Below are 22028 nucleotides of genomic sequence, written 5' to 3'. Positions count from 1 at the left end.
TTTCCTCCCCCCGGCCCCCCCGCCCCCACCCACTTTTTATTACTCGCGCGTAGTAATTAATTCCTCCTTGGCGCGTTTCCTCTCCTGCAGTGATCTTTGGGTCACTGGTTTGTACATATGGCGAGCTGATAATGAAAAGGAGGCGAGCGCGGGGGGGGGGGGGGAGGAGGGCGAGGCCGGGATGGGGCCCCCGCTTCCTTGTTCCTGCAGGAGACGCGCTTGGCTGGGCGCGCAACCTCCGCGTCTTCCCGCGCCCCCAGACCTATGGCTCGAGCCCCGTTGTACGTTGAAGAGGAGGGTGGGGTGGAGGGCGGGGTGGGGGGAGCGATCCAAGTTTTGCAATAGCCCTGATCCTCCTCGCCAGTCAGGAGTAGCTGCTCCTTCTGACTCCTGGCCCCGTTTCATCGACGAGCTCCAAGAAAAGCCACATCAAAAGGCCATACCCGTCTTTCTTGTCTAATAAGGTTCTGTAGACGGAGATGCTTCGGATCTGTTTTCACACACAGGGAGCATATATAAGACGTGTGATTATTATTATTATTATTTAAAAAAAAAAAAATGTCAAGCCAGTTTCCAGCCCTCGTGTTTCTCTTTGAAAAGTTAGACGGGACGTCACAAACTTTTAAAGGCTGTCCATTCTAGCTAGGAACCACAACAAGACGTCGAGAGTTGGGGTTGGGTGGTTGTTGACAGAAAATCAATGACGCATTAAAATAAATTAATGTAAAGGGGGGGGGGGTTGTGTCTGACTTCTGTTTTTGAATTTTCGGGTGAGCGTGATGCATCTGGTTGCAACAGGTTCGATTGGCAACCCAGCGTTCGCCCTGGAAAGCGCCGGTCCCCAAACTGGTTAAGATGATGCAGTAAAATGATAAAGGAGAGTCATTACACTCTGGGGCTCCGGACTCCAGTAAATACGTTTGGTTTACTTAGGAGTAAGTCCCTTGATTCCCGCCGAGTTTACTTTCTAAGGAAGTACGGGAAGGATCGGGGCTTCGCCCTAGAGCAACTTTACTTGCAAGTAAAAGTCGACATGACGTTTCTCACGGGTAAACATCTGGAAAGAAACGAAGTTCAAAACCAACCTGGGACTTGGGGTTCAACGCGGCATTTCCTGTAGGGATCTGTGCTTTAAAATATACGCAATCTTGTTACACCAATGGGGCTACTCCAGAGTAGGTAGGGGAAAACCTATGCTTGTTGCAGATTGTTATAATTTTGCAGAATGACCCACTTCTTTCGAAACTTGGGGTCTGTTTGAGATTTTATGATAATTCACTTTTTCCCAAGCAAGGCTTGCAAGTAAGGAGAGTCTTGTGAAAAGTCTGGAGACATTCTGTAGATCGTAGTGGGTAGCTTGATAAATAGGTGGTAACTTTTTTTATACCCCCCTCCTCAGAAAAAAAAAAGTCCTTATTTATTTCAGTGAGTTGACGTTGCTGAATTCCTGTGAGATGCTTTCTTTGGAAACCTCAAAAGCGAACAACAGGCACGACCAACCTGTTTGCTCATGGTTGGGACTCGACAAAGGCCGCTGAAGCTGCTCTTATCTCCAGACCCATCTCTCCACGATTTTGCTCGTCTCTCAACACTTTTGTCCGACCAGGAGCTTTCTGCAGCCCGGGATAAAGGCGACCGTTGCCAGCCAGCGGGAGACAACCATTAATTTCACATTAAACTTTGCCCCATCCGCGCCGTTCACTTGATGACGCGTGAGGAGTCCCACGGCAACTGGAGGAAGAAATAAACTTGGATAAAGCAAAAACTTATTTTCAAAACTTTCGGATTCCGCCACCCCATCCGTATTTTATATTACTTGCATATATCATAACCTCATCCGCAAAGTTATTTCAACAGAAGCAGCTTTGGTCAACCTTATTATGTAAAAATAAATCCTTTTAAAAATACCCCCATTCCTTGTCTTCGAGGCCAGGGTGCCGGAGATGCTAAGTATAACTTTCTTGGGAAGTTGCCCCCCTTAAGTTTTCTTCCCCCCCGCCGCCCCCCCCCAGCTATTTCAAAAGGTCCTTTCCATTGTGTTTCTAGCTAGATGGGCAAGGTGTCAAGGTGTCTCGCTTCCACTCCGCTCCATATATTCCACAACAGCATCTGTTACTCTTCCTAACAAAATTTACCACTCTGCCAAAAAAAAAAAAAAAGTTTAAGAGGAGTGGAAGAAGAAAAAAGAAAGAAAAGAAAAGAAAACATGTAATTGATGTTATCCCAAGAAAGCTCAGTCTCCACCCCTTTCATTTCCAAGCCCTTCAGGTACAAGGAGAAGAGCGAGAGAACGAGAGATGTTCCAAGATATTTTTTTTTTGTTGTTGATGGTTTTTTTTTTGCCTTCTTCAGGGTTAATACATCAGAAGGCGAGCTTCTCCCGCCTCGGCCAATCAGAACTCAGCCCTGGCAGCTATAATATAGAACTAAAGGCAGGCTCCACTCACAAGCGTTTGTAGCTGAGCTCCCATTAGAATCCAGACCTTTTTTTCCCCTCCCCCTTCCTTCCGCCTTCATTCTTGCTTTCCCGAACGTTTTTTGGGGGGGTCTCTGCCTCCCGGTGCCACGATCCAAACTCCGATGAGTTCCGTTATCACAAGCGACCTCCTCGAAGCTGCCATTCCAGCACCTGTCTGGCTAGGGATCGGGGGAGAGTATTCGAAGGAGCAGGCAGCGAAAAGGCGATAGGAGGCTCTGAAAGAACCGCAGATCTCCAGAGACAGAGAGAGAGGGAGAGAGAGACAGATAGACAGACCGAAAGAGGCAGAGAGGAGACACACACACACACACACACACACACACACACACCCAGCAGCCAGGCAGGGAGCCGTGTGCGCGCGTGTGTGTGTGTGCGTGCGTGCGCGCGCGTGGAAAGTGGCCGTTTTCTCCACGGACGGAATGCTGCTCTTGCGGAGAATTGGTCTGCTGCTGGTCTTCGTGGGCGCTCTGCTGCTCTCCTGCGGGCTGGCTTGTGGACCGGGCAGGGGCTTCGGCAAGAGGCGGCACCCGAAGAAGCTGACCCCTTTAGCCTACAAGCAGTTCATTCCCAACGTGGCAGAGAAGACGCTGGGCGCCAGTGGAAGGTACGAAGGCAAGATCAGCCGCAACTCGGAGCGCTTTAAAGAGCTCACCCCCAATTACAACCCTGACATTATTTTTAAGGATGAAGAGAACACGGGAGCCGACAGGCTGATGACACAGGTCAGGAAAAAAATAATACACCCTTCCGCTTCTTCTCGTTCAGACGTTCGCGCTTTGTGTGTGCGTGTATGCGGGGCGGGGTGGGGAGAGGTGGGGAGGGGGGACCCCCTGAGTTTAAGCGGCAGTCGCGGTGGGAGCGTCCTCTCCTTCAAGGCATCCCGGCATCTTCCTCCCATCCTCCCCTTTCCTCGTCCTTAGCTCTGTTTTCTCAATGGGTCTCCATAAGTTTGCAAGAGAAAGGTGGGCGGGTGGGTGCCTCTACCTGTCCGCCTATCTGCGTGCGTTTATTCCTTCTCCTGGGCTGTGACCAGGGAGGCTGGAGAGAGGGGGAGCGCGCGCGTGTGAATGGTGTGATAGTTGCAGGGAGAACCACGCTATGCGCTTCCCTGGGAGTTGGTTGGTTAGCTGCTTCTGAGTGCATCCTGCCCCCTCCCCAGCCCCCAAGGGACCTACTTGGATCTAACGAATAGGGTGGCGCTAATGGGGCCCTTAAGTGCATATCGACTGTGCCAAACCCCTTCTTTCCCTTGGGCATATATTTTATTTTTATTTTAAAAATTTAGATACATACAGTTTAAATTAACCACCTTTCCCTAATTGCACCTTGCAAGCTTCTGCTGGTAAGGCTGGGATCTTGCACTTCCGAAAGGCTAGCTTGAAGTTCAGTGGCAATCATAATAATAATAATTAATAATAATAATAACAGCGTGATCACCGTTATTATGCGCGTTCGACTTATCGCCGTGCTGCAAAACCATCTTTTGCAACTGTGCCAAACAGAGCGTTAATCTATCGATTTTCCTTTAAGGATGCTCACCACCAGAGCTATATTCCTTCCCCGTCCCCGCCCCCACCGCAAGAGGGGGAGGGACAAGTAACTTAACCAGCATTGCATCACTTGTTTGAGAGAAAGGGAGAATATCCGATGTATGGCTGGCGCATCTATCTATCTATCTACATAGCTACATGCATATATAGATATATGTACATATTCAGAAGGCTCCCGATTCCATAAATATTGGATATGGGCTAAAAATTGGATCCTGGATCTATTATCCATTAACCATCAACCTTTTACTAGGTGAAGAATTCTTCTGATCATCCTGAATCATAGCTAATGATCGCTATTTGCTCAGGGGTGGTGGTGCTATTTGCCATAAACTCCAACCCCCCCCCGCCGCCCCCGCGCACCAGCCTCCTAGTTTCGGAGTTCTTCCAACTACCTGCAATGTCATCCAGTCCCTAGAAATGGGTTTCCTTCCAAATATAGGTCAACAGTCGTTGCCCCCCTCCTCCCCGCACCTCAGTCGCTATTAATATATTTAAGCCCCACCTTCGTTTCTATAATAAGAGCTCAGCTGGAGTCTCCACGAGGAGGTGGGGGGGGGATTTCCTAAACTCTGCCCTCTCCGCTCCTCTTCCCCACCTCCTCTTCCTCCTCCCCGCGGCCTGATTTTCCGCACGTTTAGGAGATTTATCCGGGCCAAACGGAAGAGCGGCGGCGGCCGCCGCGATCTCCAGCCGACCACCTTAAATCTAACTGCACCTTAGGAGGGTGCTGACGCGCGCGCCGCGCCGAGGCGCGCCAGCCTCCCTTACCCAGGGACAGGCCAGCGCGCGGGGTTTGGGGAGAGTTCAGCGCCCGATCCGGCCTCCTGCAAGGCGAGAGAGGACGAAGGCGAAGCGCAAATGGAGAGGGCAAGGCCAGCAGCGAGGAAGAGGGGTGCCATTGTGGGCGACCTCCTCCTCTGCTCCAGTTCCATCATCTCCCACCCCACCCCCGCCTCCACCTCCCCATACGCGCACACTTTCCTCATCTGCCAAGACGCAGGAACTGGGGGGTAGCTGTGCGGCGGCCAGTCCAGCCCATCTCGCATTTTCAGCTCCACTTACTCCTCTTGTATCGATCGCAACGGCTAGAATTTCAGTTTGTATCCTTTTGAAAGGCGGCCGAGGCGGCGGCGGCTGCTGCTGCTGCTGCCGTCTTCTGGTGCTGCTGACTTGCTGTGCGGCGCGGAAGCTCCAGGAACAGACGCCCCCCCCCTCCCGCCGCCTTCTCCCTCTCTCCTTCTGTGCGCGCATCCCCACAGCACGAGCCTAACATGTTATGTCTAGATCTTCTTAGGCGAAGTCAATCAGAAAAGCAATCGCAAGCAAGTAAGTTCCTTCCTCCTAAAGAGAGCATGGAACGAGCTTGGGAACTGGACATAGATGCATATGAGCAATTGGGGGGGGGCGCAGCAAGGAGATGCCGGCCTCTGTTGCTCGGCTCTAGGTTGCTTCTCTACACACGCCGCCCCGCCCCCCCCGCTCCAGCCCCGCAGCCTTCTTCCCAAGCGCCTTGGGGTCTCTCTCTGAGCGCAGAGCGCAGAGCAAAGCTTCCCTTCCTTCTACTCGGCTGGCCTCCTTTGCTGCATTAGCTAGCAGCGTTTGAACTTCTGACCTTCTGTCAACTTCCCTCAGACGAAGGAAACAGAAAAACAACATCACACACACACACACACACACACACGCTTCGCAGTGCCTCTGATTCCCTTGTATACAAAGGGGGCACCTGGGAATGCGAGGTGCGGAGTGTGTGCGCAATGGGAGGAAGGGCAAGGTGAGGAGAGCTGCGCCCGCCAGGCGCCTCAGCGATGCCACTCGTCCAATGGACTTGGAAGGACGTTGGGTGGGGATTTCGAGGGTGCGGGTGAGACTTTGGGGGGTGGGCGGGTTAAAAAGAGAGCAAGAACCAAGCAGGAGAGTGGGATCCCCTTTTGGGTGGGCCGGATAAGCAGACCTTGGTGCCCAAGTCCGTCGAGGCGGAGCGCAAAGGCCGCCTCGAGGGCATCCGCGAATCTGCTGCGACCCCAAGTGTGGATGCGGCGCTGCAGGTTGTGGGGAGGGAGGGGTAGAAAGCGTGGGGCGGGATGTGCCTTTGAGATGCAGAATGTCAGTATGAATGGATCCCAGTCTGGTGGGTCACCTCGTCAGATCTGTTCCCCCACGCCTTGCCTCCTGCTTCGTCCCGGCGCAGCCGAGATTCAGCCGAGCGTTTGCCTGCTCCTTTCAACCTTGGGGGAAAGGAAAGGGGGGAAGGCGCGGGGCGGGGAGGAGAGAGAGAGAGAGAGAGAGAGAGAGAGAGAGAGAGAGAGAGAAAGATCTGACGCCCTGGACGGAATTGTTAAACTTTCAGAGCAGTTGCTTGAATGCATTAGCCGCTGGTTAATATTAACTCCGGGAGTGGGGAGGGGGAGAAGAGCGCAAATAGAGAGAGCTCGGAGCTGGCGGGTGATTCCTAAGTTTACAGGTGACACAAGCTCTTGGTTGAAGGGTTCTCCCCACCCCGCCTCCCACACCCAGCCCTACACACACACACGCGGCCAGCCATTGGCTGGATCTGCAGGCAAGATAAGGGTGCCAGCTCTTTTATGATAAAGTTGGAATTCGTCTGAAATAATAATAATAAACCCCAGGGGAGCCGTTAAGGAACCGCCGCCCCCTTCATAGCTCCCGGGAACTCTGAGCTCCCGGGAGCCAAAGAGACCTAGTCTGGAAGGTCGTTCTCGCAGCCCGATCCTATGAATATTTACTTGGAAGTCAGTGCCACCGAGTTCAAGGGGACGGGGACTGCTGTTTACCGGGAGTAAATCCTACTGAGCTCAGTGGGTTTACTTCTGAGCAGCGATATATAGGATTGCAGCTTTACTCCTAAGGCACGCGGGCAGAGGGTTGCAGATTTTCGCAGCCCGGGACTTTGTCTGTTTACTCGAGAGTAAATCTCACACAGAGTGGGGCGGGGACGGCTCCCCGCAGCCTCGCTATGAAGGTATTGACTGGTGCATAGGAGCGCGATCCTATACCTGCCTGCCTACTCAGAAGCCACCGCCAGCGGGGCTTACTCTCGGGTAAAACGATCGCTGCCTGGCTTGGGGATAGGCAGGCACACGATCGCGCTGCGGCGGGCCCGACAGGTGCCTGTTGGAAGTGTGGGTCGGCTGGCTGGGGGGAAAGAGGGAGGCGGCGGGCGGCTTGTTGAGCCCCTCGGCCAGGCCCCTTTGGCGTGCGCGCGCAGACGCACACGGCGCCCACCGACGCGGTCCTGCTGCGCTTCACGGTGGCTGAGCAGAGCGGGGCTTGATCGGCGGCACACGACCCGATGAATTAATAAATAGCTGAGGCTTCACGGCTTTTGACTCTGACAATCCCGGCTCAGCCGGTCTTTCCCTCCCCCTCCTCTCTGCGCTTGGCAAAGGGGCTGCTCGGAGCTGCCAGAGAATCCCCGAAGCTGCCCTTTCCTCCCTGCCGGCCACCGTGCGCCCCGTCCCTCCAAGGCCTCCCGTTGAGAATGGAATCTGCCCTGGAAGTTCAGGTGTCTGGGCTCGGAGGGTGTAAGATTTTCCTTAGCCCCCCCCCCCCCAGCCTAGCCTGCGATGGTCAAGGTTTCAGGTCCCCACCTCCTCTTTCTGTCTTTCTTTCTTTCTTCCGCGGTGCAAAGGGAAAGGGAATAGGCCGGCCAGCGGGGCGGAATGCGCCACGACCCGGGCCACGCTGCGCAAGGAGTTTGCGCCAAGTCTGGGCACTTTCTAGTCATTGCGTGATCAGCTTCTCGCCTCTCCTTCCACAAGTATGATAACGGCGGTGATGATGTCACTGTTAATACAAAGCCCTTCCCGGCAATGCTAAGCGGTGGCGTTTTGCTCGTAGGAAGCGAAAACCTAGGCCTCGGCTGGGTGCTCTCTCTCTTGGAAAGGCTGGAACAGACGCGGGAGAAGCTCCTTCTGAGCTGCAGAAAGCCCCTCTCCAAACAAACAAACAAACAAACAAACAACACCCCACCTTCCTCCTTTCTGAAGGACCTGAAAAGGGCACTCGTGTCTTTTGCTACTTATTCCAAACTTTGCTACTTAGTGGAAGCTGTCTCCAATGTAGGGGGGGGTGCTTTTCCTCGAAGAAAGGCAACGTCTTTTTAAAATTCGGAATGCAAAATGCATAGAAAAGCGGGTTGCCCGGATTGTTGTTATTTAATTGGGGGCAGATTATACATTTTCCATGTCTGGGGGGAAAGAAGGAAAAATATAATCGAAAGAATGATCTGTGTTTTGGTATGTGTCTTTGGACTTTTCTCTGTCCTTCAAGCAATCTCTCCTCCCCTGGTTAATCCAGGCCTGTGGCAAAGCTTTTTGGGACTTCGATAGCTATAGTGAGGTCGGGGATAGCGAGCGCCAGGAGGTTCCCCGGTTGCCGATTGCAGAGAGACAACGGAGGGGTTGTAGGGCTGTAGATGACGCAGAAAGACCTCGGCCAAGAGTCACTCCCACCTGGAGATTCTGGGTACAGTCAGAACATGGGAGCCTCTGCATTCAAAGCAGGTGCTCTTCTGACGACCTACGGCACTCTCTCTCTCTCTCTCTCTCTCTCTCTCTCTCTCTCTCTCTCTCCATCCCTAAAAGCAGCCGAAGAACACCCACAGGCATCAGCACCCAAATGGGTCCCAGAGAGCACATTCAGCAGGAACTGCTGAGCAAGATGCAGGAAGAAAACGGCAGTCTTGGCACTTGACAGTTGTATTAGGTTAGGAGGCCAGTTTAGACGCTGAGCAGTGGCGCAGTGGCTCTTGGATTTTATAATCTCGGGCTACAGGTGGGGGTTTGCATGTTTGAATTTCCTCCACACAAAAGGGAAATAATCTTCATGCAGAAAAGAAACAGCATTTCAGGAAGAAGATGGGTTTGGCCTGGTCTTATTTTTTTCTGAGTGCACAGAGAGGTTTTGGGTTTTTTGGAGAAAGAAGCCATCAGACCTGCACAGAACTTCAGCTTGAAGTGGCACAGTCTAGCAAAGGCTTCACGGTTTACAACTTTATTCTGAATAAGGTGGTAGGCAGAGTAGATCCAAGAGCAGAAAATGTGGGGCTGAGTCCTCAATGCTGCGTGGCAAGGGATAAGTCCCATTGGCCATTTCTGCGCTTCTGACTGAACCTTGGAATCAATGCTTTTGATATATATTCCGTCAGTTTGCTTCAAAAGCCAACCCCACTGAAATAAACGGGACTTTCCCCACTTAGCACCCTGATCTTAACCTCAGTTCTGCTTGGGAGTAAAAAATATTAGGATATGGGATGACCAGTCCCATGGACACCTGGGAGGATTCCAGCAGCTGCTGTTTTAAGCATACAAAGGGTAGGACCCTAGTAGGCATGTCTACTCAGAAGTATGTCCTATTGTGTCCAGCAAGGCTTACTCCCATGTAAGGATCACAACTTTACTTGCAAATAGGTTCCAAGAAGGCGAAGCGAACTGGTTTCGGAGTAAACGCATTTAGAGGTGTCCTCCTGGGTTATCAGATAACCGGGACTGTTGGGAAGGCTGGTCTTGTGGGTGCGTTTTCCAGTGGGGCATAGCTTAAGCCAGCCTCTGCGCCCACCTCTTTTTCCCTGGGGTGCACCTGCTTGTTTTCTGGGAACCGTGTCCAATGTTTCAGTCCTGGGACTCCTATCTAAAAGGCACATTTTTAAATTTGCGGGTCCGCGCGTGAGTTTCTTGACCCTACAGCAGCTGGATCTCGTTGGATCGAACACACGAGATCATGAGATGCGGGGAGGTATAGAAGGCAATTGTGCCCCCCCCCCCCGGTAAACTTTGCTCGGCTGCCAGTGTGGAGAAAGGGGTTTTGCCCTCGCGCAACACACTAAAAGCATAAGGAACGAACACCCGTGGCGCTTGGAAGGGCCGGGAACGCGAGTGGGAAGCGTTGCCGGGGCTTCCCTACTCAATTCCGCACATCTCCAGGGTGGGCTGGGAGAGACTCCTGCTGAAATTCTGGGAGAGCCCCTGCCAGTCAGTGTAGACGGTACGGAGCTACAAGGACCCTCAGTGTCAGCTGCTTCCTATATCCCCACGCTCCAATTATGGGATCCAAAACGATTCTTCTCGGGAGATTCCAGCGTAGGGTGGCGCAGAAGCGTATCTTTTTGTGCCTGCGAGCGATCCTTGGGGCAGAGATTAGAGCCTATGCGTACGTTCTCCGTGATGGGTTAAGGGTTAGGACCGCAACACACACACACACGTTTCGTGCAACTGGATCCTATCCATGTTTATACAGGAGCAAGTACTTCTGAAGGACTTATTCCTAAGGAAGTTTCCACGTGATCCACAGCCACCTTTTCATGCTGTTGGTCTCTGCCCGGTAGTTCCAGCTCCCGTCTTTTCTACCCACCTGCTTCTTTCGCGGCCCCAACTGGAGCTTTGCTCGCAAAACCGACTTGCGATGTATCCTAAACAGGCAGAAACGTTCAGGATGAAATCATGGGTGCGCACGGGTTTTCCTCCGTAGTGAGTGGGCAGAGGAGATAGCTTAAAAAGTAAATAAGCCTTCTTGGTTTTCGGAGAGATGATGGGAAGCTTTAAGGCCGCGATCCTAAGCAGATCCCCGCTTCCCGGTTTCGAAATCAACGCGGTTCTTTCTTACCTCCGAAAGAGCTTTTCTAAAAAAATGTTTGCGATGGAATGCTTCGGTCACTGGAGGATACCCCCCACAAAACATCTGTGGATCGCACCTTTCTCCCCGCCCTGCCTTCTAAGATGTTCTCATATTCTATTCGCTCTGCTCTCAAACGGTCCCTAGAAATAAGCAACGTGGGAATGGGTCTAGTAAAGGTGTGTGTATTTGCGTGCGTGAGTCAGTATCCTTGGGGTGGGAGCGGGGTGGGCTTAGCCAGTTGGGCAACAGGCTGGGAGACACGGGTAGCCGCTGGGATGGTTGTCATGTATGCCTTCGCAGTCTGATTCTTCCTCTTGGCTCTGCGTGGAAATCCGGAGTCCACGCAGAGTGGGAGAGCGCACCAGCGCCCAACAGCAGCGAGACTGCTGTGGGGTGGGGAGGGGTTGGAGCCCATTTAGGGGTGCAAGAGGAAGAGGAGCGATCCTAGCTGACATCCCTTCCGGATCCTGGCCTTGACAGAAGCGCACCAGATCCATATCAATGAATGCACCGATCTGTTTTAGGGTGGAAGGGTGGAGAACCTTCATCATGTTCTTGCTGGGCTCCAGCTCCCATCACCCCCAGCCAGAATGGCCAGTGGCGGGGAATAGGGGGCCCAGCAGCTCCCGGGGGGCCCACAGGTTCCCCATTCCTGATGCGAGGAGTAGGGAAGCGATACGATTCGGGTACCGGAGTGCTGTTTAACCCTTTGCAGCCTTCGCGCGTCTCCAGAAAGATGCGCGCGGAAGGGAGGTGTGGATGGGTCGCTGCTGCTGCTGCTGCTATTACTGCTCTGGGATGGCGGGAGTGGGGAAGCGAGGAGCGGCTGGCCTTCCTTTCCTCCCCTCGCGATGCTCCTGTGCTCTGCTTGACCCCCCCTGCACCCCACCCCCCCTGCAGCGCTGCAAGGATAAGCTGAACGCCTTGGCGATCTCGGTGATGAACCAGTGGCCTGGCGTGAAGCTGCGCGTGACCGAGGGCTGGGACGAGGACGGCCACCACTCGGAGGAGTCGCTGCACTACGAGGGCCGCGCCGTGGACATCACCACCTCGGATCGGGACCGCAGCAAGTATGGCATGCTGGCGCGCCTGGCCGTCGAGGCCGGCTTCGACTGGGTGTACTACGAGTCTAAGGCGCACATCCACTGCTCGGTCAAGGCCGGTAAGAAGGGGCTGGGGGGCGGCTCATTCGACTCGGGAACCGACCCTTAACACCCCCTCCCAATAAATATAGATGTTAATCTCTTAGCAGCATTTCACAGTAATCATAGCTTGGTCCCCAAGACGTTTGGATGGCGTCTTGTGCGCTTCCTTCGGGTAACTCCTGCAGCCAAGCTGGTGCCAAAAGTCTTGCTCTGCTTTCCTTTGGAGGCATCAGCGAGGTCCAAGGCTTGGTCGCCTGGGCAGTTCAGGGCCTCCAGACACACTGCCCAGGCTTGCGCCCCACTCCAGTGCTGCTAAGGCAGTGGTTCGACTTAAATCCCCTCCACAAACGCACTCCATTGCCTCTCTATAGACAGACGGATGCCAAACACACACAGCTTGGCCTGTATAGAAAGAGAAGGGGCAGTGCTAAGCTCCAACTCCTAGTAGTAAGCAGGTAGTAAGTACAGTAGTAGTTCAGATCTGCTTCTTTGTTCCAAACAACATAGCAGGCACTGTATAGATCATGCAGAAGGGATTGGTCTTCAATCCTAACAGCTTGTTGTAACTGTTGCTACTAGTAGTAAGCAAATCCTAGTATTAGTAGTACAGTACTTGACATTCACTTTGCGCCAGGGACATGCTAGTTGAAATATTGAAAAGGACTGGTCACTGGTTCTCACAGCCAACAATTAGTCCTGCTATAGGACAGTTGCGACAACTACAGTTATTTAGGATTAGTATTCCCAATACTGCCTACTCTGTATTAGGGGGAGAAGCAAGGAATGGAGAGGTGGAACAATCCCATGGCAATTGGCCAGATAATTTAAGAAGCACCAGTGGAGCTATAGCATCTTAAAAGACAAAGAGCTTTGTTGTGGTGTTTGATTTCATGGGCCATGCAACAGGCGTATCTTAACCCAGCATACTGTCACCAATAGGGGCAAGGCAAATGCCTCTGAGAAACTCACAAAGCAGGTGTGAAGGTGTTGAGCTAGCCCAGAGTCAGCAATCCACAGATAGGCTGCCTTTATGTTTCTGCTTAGCTATCATGGCCGGTCTGCCAAGCCACTGGCAGGCACATTCTCCACAAATCTGCCAAATCCTTGGTTGCTGGTGTCCATCAACTTGACTTCATTGTGCCTTGTGTAGAGAATGAATGGAATGGAATGGTGCTTAGGGCAGGACTGGGAAATATGTGGCTCTCCAAACCTCATTGGACCCCAGTTCCCTCCAGGCCTAGCCAGCATAGCCAATGGTTAGAGATGCTGTAGTCCAGCAACAGCTGGAGGTCCACAGGTTCCCCAACCAGGCTTATGGAGAAGTGTTGGCGGCTGTTGTCCTGTGGAAATGGTAGGGCAGAAGGCAGGGAGCCAGAGCCAATGAAAGGAGAGCTGACTAGTTTTGGTCTCCACTGTCCTCCCTGCTGAATTGTACAAGCCCAACGCTGAGGCTGAGGTCCAGGCAGTGTCACCTGCTGGGCTGGGTGTAAGAAGGCAAGCAGATGGGCTGGGAGGAATCAAGACTGAGCTTGGTGGGACAGGGCTCCAATTGCCCTAATGGACAAAACTCCAATGTGAAGTCTGCATTGAATGTCCATTGAACCCATAATGTAAGGGAGAATCCACCTCTCATGGACGGATCTGTCCTTCATTGCCATGGGGAGACCTTGACCACTGAGATGTGGCTCCCACCTTCCTCTGGAAACTACATGAGAAAAGGCTATCCCAGACTTGCCTGCCAGATCTAAAGGCTGCAGTCTTGCTGCCCATTTAAGTCAGTGAGACTTACTTCCAAGGAAAACTGTCTAGGAATCTGAATACAGAGAGCTTGTTGAAAACCTCTCTCCCCAAGCCAGTTAAGCCCTTTGTTTTTCTACTTCCAACTCCCGAGTACAAAATCTGCGCAGCCTTATTTTGACTTGTTTGCAGGCAACAGCATTTTACTTTCCAGGACTGTGTTTAGACAGGGAGATGCTGGGTTCTCACTAGAAGGAAGGAGATTAGATCCCACGCACCCTACCCTATCCCGAGGAAGAGTCAAAGCGCACTGGTCATAGGCCAGGCTTGCCCCTAGCAGTCAGGATTCCTTCTCTGCTGAATCACTGGCAAATGCACTTGAGGCTGCGAGACAAAGCTGCAAGATGGATTTAGGTGCAGCGAGTGAGAGAGGCTGGTTTTGAAGGGCGCAGGCTTCCAACTCAGCGTGGCTACAACATGGGTCGCCATTGATGCGGTTTAACTTGCTCCTCAGCACACTTTTAACTCCCTGGGACGCGGGTGGCACTGTGGGTTAAACCACAGAGCCTAGGACTTGCCGATCAGAAGGTCGGTGGTTCGAATCCCCGCAACAGGGTGAGCTCCCGTTGCTCAGTCCCTGCTCCTGCCAACCTAGCAGTTCGGAAGCACGTCAAAGTGCAAGTAGATAAATAGGTACCGCTCTGGCGGGAAGGTAAACGGCATTTCTGTGTGCTGCTCTGGTTTGTCAGAAGCGGCTCAGTCATGCTGGCCACATGACCCGGAAGCTGTAAGCCAGCTCCCTCAGCCAATAAAGCGAGATGAGCGCCACAACTCCAGAGTCGGCCACGACTGGACCTAATGGTCAGGAGTCCCTTTACCTTTACTTTACAGCACACTTTTAACTCCCTGGTGAGCATCAGCGAGTTGAGCTGCCCTAGTGCTCAATTTATCCGGAGTAAATGAAACTGGAGTAGTAGTGCATTGCTGCACCTGTAGTAAGATTAGAGGCTTGACAATCCAATTCCAGCTCCTTCAGACTGTCTTAGAACTGACTCAGCCCTTTCAGGTCTGACCTAGATAGTTCCTTGGGATTGTAAGCAGCTGGCACCCCCAGCTCAAGCCCATCCGTCACTTCAAATGCAAACCACTCTCAGGCAGGGACAGCTCAGTCGTTTGCTGCTCATCCTTCAGTCTTGTAGGCAAGCCAGATTTTCCAACGACTGGGGAGCAAATGTAACTTTGGCACTGGGATTTGGGGATGGGGGGCGGGGCGCGTCCCCTTTGTGGCTCCTCTGGGAAGAAGAAAAAGATTCTAGTAGAGAATTCTCACGTGTTTGACTCTCCAACAGGCAGTGCGACCCACAAACTAATTTACCCGGCACAATTGCTCTTACACAGGGCCAGGGCTGTTTTCTGACAGGCAGGGTGTGCCCAAGACCCCGTTTTCTTTCGCAACGAGCTGGAAGAGGCCAAGTCTTGTGTCGACTGGATTTCAAATGCTTTCCCACCACGCCTCGCCCTATATTCATCCTAAAATAGGTTAATTAGTAAACTCCTTCCTCATTATTCTTCTTGTTCCTGCTTCTCTGTCATCTGCAATAAAACCACCCTAGTTCCGATGAAAAAAAAAGCTGTTTTCTCAAATCCGGATTGTAAATCGGCACATTGGCATGAGGCAAATGCTTTTAATCTGGATCACAAATGGCCACCGTTTAGATGAGCCCAAACCTACAGGGTGTAGGGGCCAAACACACAAACACACACACACACACCCCTTCAGCTTCTTACAATCCACCTGGCGGTACTGGGAATCCCCCGTGCTTGCAGCGCCACCTGCCGGTCCGGCGGAGAAATGCACGCATGTGGCCGGCCCCCTCCCCCTCAAGCTATCTGCATAAATTGTCGCTTTTTAGCAAAACAGTTAACGGTGAATTATTTCGGAGGAGTCAGGCCGCTTGTTTTGCCACCTCCTCTCGTTTGTTTGTTGCCTGGAGTTTAAACAGTAGTTCAATGGCAGCTTTCGGCTGGGGCAAAAAAACAACAAAAAACAAAACAAAAACAAAAAACTCCCCACCACCACTTTAAACGTGCCAAGAAACATGCATTCGCGAAAGAAAAATAATGAACTTGCTCTAAATATATCGATTGACATAAGAAACAAGAGTTAACGGCGCGCCCGTGTTTGGGAGGAGGGCGGGGACCAGCCACCCATTTAAGTCAATGGAGATGATTTCATTGAGAAGAGGATGGAAGCAGCTCGGATTTCTTCTAACTAGCCTCTAATGCAGGCATCCCCAAACTTGTCCCTCCAGCTGTTTTGGGACTACAATTCCCATCATCCCTGACCACTGGTCCTGTTAGCTAGGGATGATGGGCGTTGTAGTCCCGAAACAGTGGGAGGGTCGAGTTTGGGGATGCCTGCTCTAATGTCTAATGAAAAGAGTTCCTATCCCTAAAGATATGCCCTCCCACTTCTCCCCTTCCACACCCTCACACACAGGGCTCCATCTCTGCTCCCCACCCTACCATGAAATGAGTAGGAAATTCACTGCCCCTGTTTAAATAACAATTAGCAGAGGGTCCCTGCTCATGTGCAGACAGCATATCCCACATTTCTTTGGCTTCAGGCTATGAGAGGTAACATTTAAAAAGCCTTGAACAGCATCAGCTTATTTAATTAAGCAGTGAAAACAAAGCACCTGAGCCATACGAGGCTAGTTTACGGGAAGAAGATGAAAAGGTGTGCGTATTTTCATGGATGCGTAAGAATATGTGCATAAGACAGGGATGAGGAAACTGCAGCCTTCTAGACGCTGTTCAGCTCTGTCTGCTTCAGCCAGCCAGGCCAATGGTCAAGGACGATGGGCATTGTAGTCCAAGGACATTTTGAGAGTCACTGGTTGCCCTCCCCGGGCAGAGGACGCACCTAAATATTCCTTGTTTTTCTGCCATGCCAAAAAATAAATAAATAAAAAGCTTAAACAAAGAGGAAGGGGCAGGAGGGAGGGTTAAGTTTCCTACACAGGGAATGCTCAGGGGTACTCACCCATAACTTTCAGAATCCAGCTGGATTTAAGAACATAAGAAGAGCCTGCTGGATCAGGCCATGGTCCCATCCAGTCCAGCATCCTATTCTCACAGTGCCCAACTAGATGCCAGTAAGAAACCTGCAAGCAGTTTCTCAGCACAGGAGCCACTCTTCTCTCCTGTAGTTTCCAGTAACTGTTATTTGGAAGTATTTATGCTTCCATCTATGGCGGTAGAGTGTAGCCTCTGTGGCTAGTAGCCACTGATAGCCTTCTCCCAGTTAATAATTATTACTATAATTAACAACTGACCCAAATTATTCATTTCCCTTCAAAAAGGCACTGGATTTCCACCCTGTAGCTCTTGCAAATTATCTATCGTTACACATTTGTATTGTGGATACGATAGTATAGACTTTCCCATCCCCCAAAACCTGGCTTCCAAAACAGGAACTTAAGTCCCTACACACACACACACACACACACACTCATACAGGATAGTTTGATCATTATTGTGGTGCATGTTGGGTGCTGTAGGATCACTGGAAATCCCCAAAGGACTTGGTGGTTTATGTTGGACAATGTCAAGTTTATATATAGGTACCATTTACATCTAAAGGTGATTGAGATTTAGGCTGCTGCCTGGCCCTACTTTACCTGCAAGTCAACCCAATTAGATTTGACAGGATAAACCTCTGGGAAGGCATGGTTAGGACTGCAGCCTTACTCAGTCACTGAAGAGGGCATGGAAATGGTTAAAATCTGGACCCAGAGTTAATAACAACTAGATTGGTCCATAACAGCATCCAGAAGTCTAGGACATTGCAGATAGGAACAATAATGGGCTGTGGCAATTTCTGTTTCACATATTTTTCATGATCCTCCTAGTGAGCGTGGAACATCTTGTGGTGGCAGCCTAGAACCATCTATGTTTGTCCTTATAAGATATACGTACAAAAATAGTACAGGAGATGATAGATGATAGAGATAGATAGATAGATAGATAGATAGATAGATAGATAGATAGATAGATGATAGATAGATAGATAGATGATAAAACAAAATAATTTTTTTTTCTTTCAGTAGCACCTTAAAGACCAACTAAGTTAGTTCTTGGTATGAGCTTTCGTGTGCATGCACACTTCTTCAGATACACTGAAACAGAAGTCACCAGACCCTTCTATATAGTGAGAAGGTGGGGAGGGGTATTACTCAGAAGGGTGGTGGGATTGGGTGATTGGCAGATAGCTGTGATGAGCCTGTTGACGATGATAGACAGATAGATGATAGACAGACTTGTACTGTAGTTTGTAGATTAAGGAAGGTTTTGCCAATGCAATGACGTCCAGATGTTGCTGGACTACAACTCCCATCAGCTCCAGCCAGTGTTCTGACTAGGGCTGATAGGAGTTGTAGTCCAACATCATTTGGAGGACACCAGGTGGGCAAAGGCTGAATTAATGAACAAAATGGACTACTGAGTTGATTCCAACTCAGTTCTACTTAGAGTAGACCCACTGAAGTGCAGGGACTTGTCTAACTTAGGTTTATCCATTAGAATCCACTCTGAGTAGAACCTAGTCTGGTTACAAACCATGAATTTTAGTTGGTCTACTTTGAGCGGAGTGTAGCTGGAGGCAAGCCATAGAATCTAGATGGTGTGAGGGTTAAAAGGGCCTTCCCCCAAGACTCTTTTGGAAGTGAAGGACAATTGCAGTGCAATAATGTGGAATGGTATAATAGTGTTATTCTTATGATGTAATAGTGCTTGCCAGTTCCCTTTGTCTCACTTGCGCACATTCACTAGCTCCAATGGAACAGGGAAAACTCAGCACATATAGCTGTGCTTGTTGCTACAGCTCTGTGTTGAGAAAATTAGCACCTTTTGAAAAATTGTCCTGTCCTTTAGTTACTAGAAGCACAGAACCTCTGATAGGGAACTGGCAGGTTTTCATAGTATTTGATCTCCCCTGTAGTCTAGAACACCATGGGCACAAAATAAGTATTGAAGAAGTTGTTTGTTTCTAAGTAAAGGAACCCAAATAGTTTTAGTTTATAAATATTTATTTGTAGTCTGCTTATATACAAATGTACGCTAAATACAGCATTTCCACCCAATAATTGTTCAAAGATTGATCACAAGATAATGATAATATTAAAATTAGACAACTGGGGGAACTGCAACAAAATCTTGTCCAAGTTTGGAACAAAAAAATTCCCATTGATATCAGAATTTCTATGGATCTCTCGAACATTTTCAGGTTCTCACTGAAATTTGTCTTTCAGAATTACTTTTTAAATGAAACTTAGATTTGAAGTCCTGCTCATTTAATCTTAAGGCACTACCATTTAATATCAAGGTGCCAAAGTTACTACTTTTACTCTCACCCCCCCAAAAAAACCCCCCTTACTTCTATAATTTCATGTTGTTGCTGTTTTAAATGGAATTAGGAAACCATGGTTTTGATGCCCAAATTGTTACATGGTGAGACCTGAAATAGGAAAGGGGATGAGGGGAAGATGGGATATGGAGAACTTATTAGGTCTGAGCAACAGATCTTGCTGCAGCTTGCTCCCAGTGTGGGCATAGCCAGGATTTAGGGGGGGGGGAGAACCTCAGACAGTTAAGTATTTTTATTGATTTACTTGATTTAGGGGGCAGCTGCCCCCACCCCCCTTTTGGCTACGCCCATGTCTCCTAGGTCCAGTTCTAAACCCCTACTTAAGCAAGATTTCTTTTTTAAAGTTTGGTTTCTGCCGGAGGAGTCAAATCAGCTCTAATCCAAGTTTTCAATCTCACCTGCCTTCTGGAGTGAATTATCTGTTAACCGAGCTACCACCCACAAGGTCAACACAAAAGGAACAATACTACAATAATAAATGGTTTTACAGGGCCTTCACATCAGGGAAGAATTCGCCCTTTATAGATCTTTCAACAACCATTTCAAGTGCTGTACTCAAAAGCAGCCTTTGCCAACTGGGGTCCCTCCGAAGATTGTTGGACTACAACTCCCATCAGCCCTGGTTTGTAGCATGGAGGATGCCATGTTAATAATAATAATAATAAAAATAATAATATATTTATACCCTTCCCATCTGGCTGGGTTTCCCCAGCCACTCTGGGCGGCTTCCAACAAAACACTAAAATACAATAACCTATTAAACATTAAAAGCTTCCCTAAACAGGGCTGCCTTTAGATGTCTTCTAAAAGTCTCATAGTTATTTTTCTCTTTGGCATCTGGTGGGAGGGTGTTCCACAGGGCGGGTGCCACTACCGAGAAGGCCCTCTGCCTGGTTCCCTGTAACTTGGCTTCTTGCAGCAAGGGAACCGCCAGAAGGTAAAGGCTGCTCCCGGCCAGCCTAAGCTGGGTGCCCATACTCATCTTCAGCACCATCCAATTCCATCAGAAGCAAATGGCCCCACCAGGCTCAATCTGGGCATTGAAATTCAGGGCACACTCAGGATTTGGGAAGGGAGGGGGGTAACCTGGAGAGCATGTCACACGAGGTCGTGTGACTGTACAACGTGGATTTCCCCAGCCCTGGCTTGAATCCCGTCTGCTCCAGCTGGTTTCCAATGGCTGGGCTCTGGTTTCATGACTGAGAATGCAATGAGGAGATTAAAAAACCAAAGCGGTCCAGGCAGGGGAGGTTTTCTGAGCCGCCATCTCTGTTTGCAAAAAGTATGATCCCGGAGATTGGAATGCAAAGGAGGCGAGCTGCCCCCCCCCCATGGCCCGAATGACTGTCAAGAGGGGAAAGGCACCATATAAGAGACAAGACGGATCGTGGGGGCTGGTGCGGGCGAGGGGGGCGGGTGGGAGGAGAGGGAGACTGAGAGCAAGCTCCTCCATTTCAATTTCAAATACACATCTTGAGTGTTTTGGAAAAGTGTCTTGGTCTGTGCAAATAGCTCTTGGAAGGCCTTTGGTGGGGAGGGGGCAGCAGGGTTGTATAGGGTCTTCTTTTTGCAAAAGTATGCGTGTGTGAATTGGCATAGAGGCCCCCCCACACACCTGAACAAATAGGGGGCCCAAGGGGGCAGCAGGGTGGAGTGTTGGAAGTGTCCTCTCTTCTGAGAGTGCCTCCCTTTTATTGCACAGATCAGAATGACAATGCTGGCCTTTTATTGGATTTTAATTAGAGAACCCAAATAAGGGCCTGCTCAAAGAAGCAGATTTTCACACCTCCGCCAGCTTGCTGGCATGTTTACTGAGTTGCTACACAACTGGACCTATTCATCAGGCCCCTCCGAGTGTGCAAATAAAGCCTAGGCTGAAGGAGCCGGGACTTTGGGGGGAACGGGTGGCTGGGGGGGGGGGGGAGGGGAGGGAGGTTGTCTGAAGGTGTCAGGAACTTTTCTTTTCGCTTCCTCGCAAAGGGAATCCTTGCCTCCTTTCCGAAGATTTCTGTTCTGTTCCTTCCCCATCCTCCACTCCCAAGCCGGGGAGATAAAACTGTTAGCCGATCAATACCAATCTGTTTTGTTTTGTTTTTCCTATTTTACCCCTTCCTGAGAAAAGGCATTAGGAAAGGTTCCAAGGGTTGATTTCAAAATGTAATTGCTCAGCCGTCTAGCCACAGAGGGAGCTGAGCCACTGGCTGCCCCAACCCAGCCTGCTTTTAAGAGGAAATTTGCTCTGGAAATAGCCCACTCAGGAAGGAAGAGGGAACTTGAAAGACAGAGAGGGAAGATGGGTTTCAACATCCTGGCTCCGTTGAAACCCAGCGTGGCACTTGACTTCAGCCAGCTCATGCAGCTTATTCTGCAAAATCTCTTGATGCTGGAGGGTGGGACTGTGCGGTAATTTTAGATACTGGACCAAATGGTCATATGGGGAACCCTTGGCAAGATGTATCTGGGAATCTTTCCCTAGTGCATCTGAGCGCCTTCCTTCTTACTCAGAATGAGGCCCTGCACATCCTCCCCAGACACTACACCTGATGTTGAGGTGGGGCAGGATGTTGTTGGAGTCCAGCTCCCATTGTCCCTGACCATGGACCATGCTGGCTGGTGCTGATGGGAGTTGGGGTCCAACATTAGAGGGTGCCATCTTAGCTACCCCTGGGGTAGCACTACCATGATATCTCATGTCTGGAAAGTATGGCAGAAGCACTCAGTTCTACTTTTTCCTTTGAGAGAAAGCTGTGAGGGCAACCTATGCCCACATCCTGCCTTCTGGTGCTGTTTTCTGAGAGTCTGGGGTGTCCAGCAATCTTCAGATGGGTCTTCTTGGCCCACCCTTTGAAACTCATTGTTGAATTCCAAATGTATACCAGTTTAACTGCAACAGCTTTCCCAGAGGATGGTGAGAAGTGTAGTTTTGTGGAAGTACTTGATAGTTCTCTAATTGATACCCTTAGTCATTCCCCTTCCCCTTCCTGAATCACCAAGATTTCTGGGGAGATGGAGTAATCAGTCTAAGACTGCAACACTACGCACACTTACATGGA

At 50.4% G+C, this 22028-nt stretch overlaps 1 protein-coding gene and 1 long non-coding RNA gene across 2 annotated transcripts in view; one reads left to right on the top strand and one right to left on the bottom strand.

Annotated features, from left to right (window-relative positions):
• Nucleotides 1–550: 550 nt before the first annotated feature.
• Nucleotides 551–5862, bottom strand: LOC307199371. Its single transcript, XR_013831937.1, has 2 exons — nt 5095–5862; nt 551–1731 (listed from the first exon to the last, which is right to left on the bottom strand). It is a non-coding gene; the product is annotated as an uncharacterized lncRNA (long non-coding RNA).
• Nucleotides 2408–22028, top strand: part of SHH (sonic hedgehog signaling molecule) — a 32718-nt gene continuing 13097 nt past the window's right edge. Inside the window, exons 1-2 of the mRNA XM_079946978.1 lie at nt 2408–3201; nt 11566–11827. Coding sequence (XP_079803104.1) covers nt 2899–3201; nt 11566–11827 — 565 coding nt within the window. The 5' untranslated portion in view covers nt 2408–2898. The remainder of the gene's footprint in view (nt 3202–11565; nt 11828–22028) is intronic.

Source organism: Podarcis cretensis, assembly GCF_951804945.1.
Source record: "Podarcis cretensis genome assembly, chromosome: 12".
NCBI lineage: Eukaryota > Metazoa > Chordata > Lepidosauria > Squamata > Lacertidae > Podarcis > Podarcis cretensis.
Note: the sequence above shows the minus strand (reverse complement) of the source record. Positions and strands in the feature narration are given on the sequence as shown.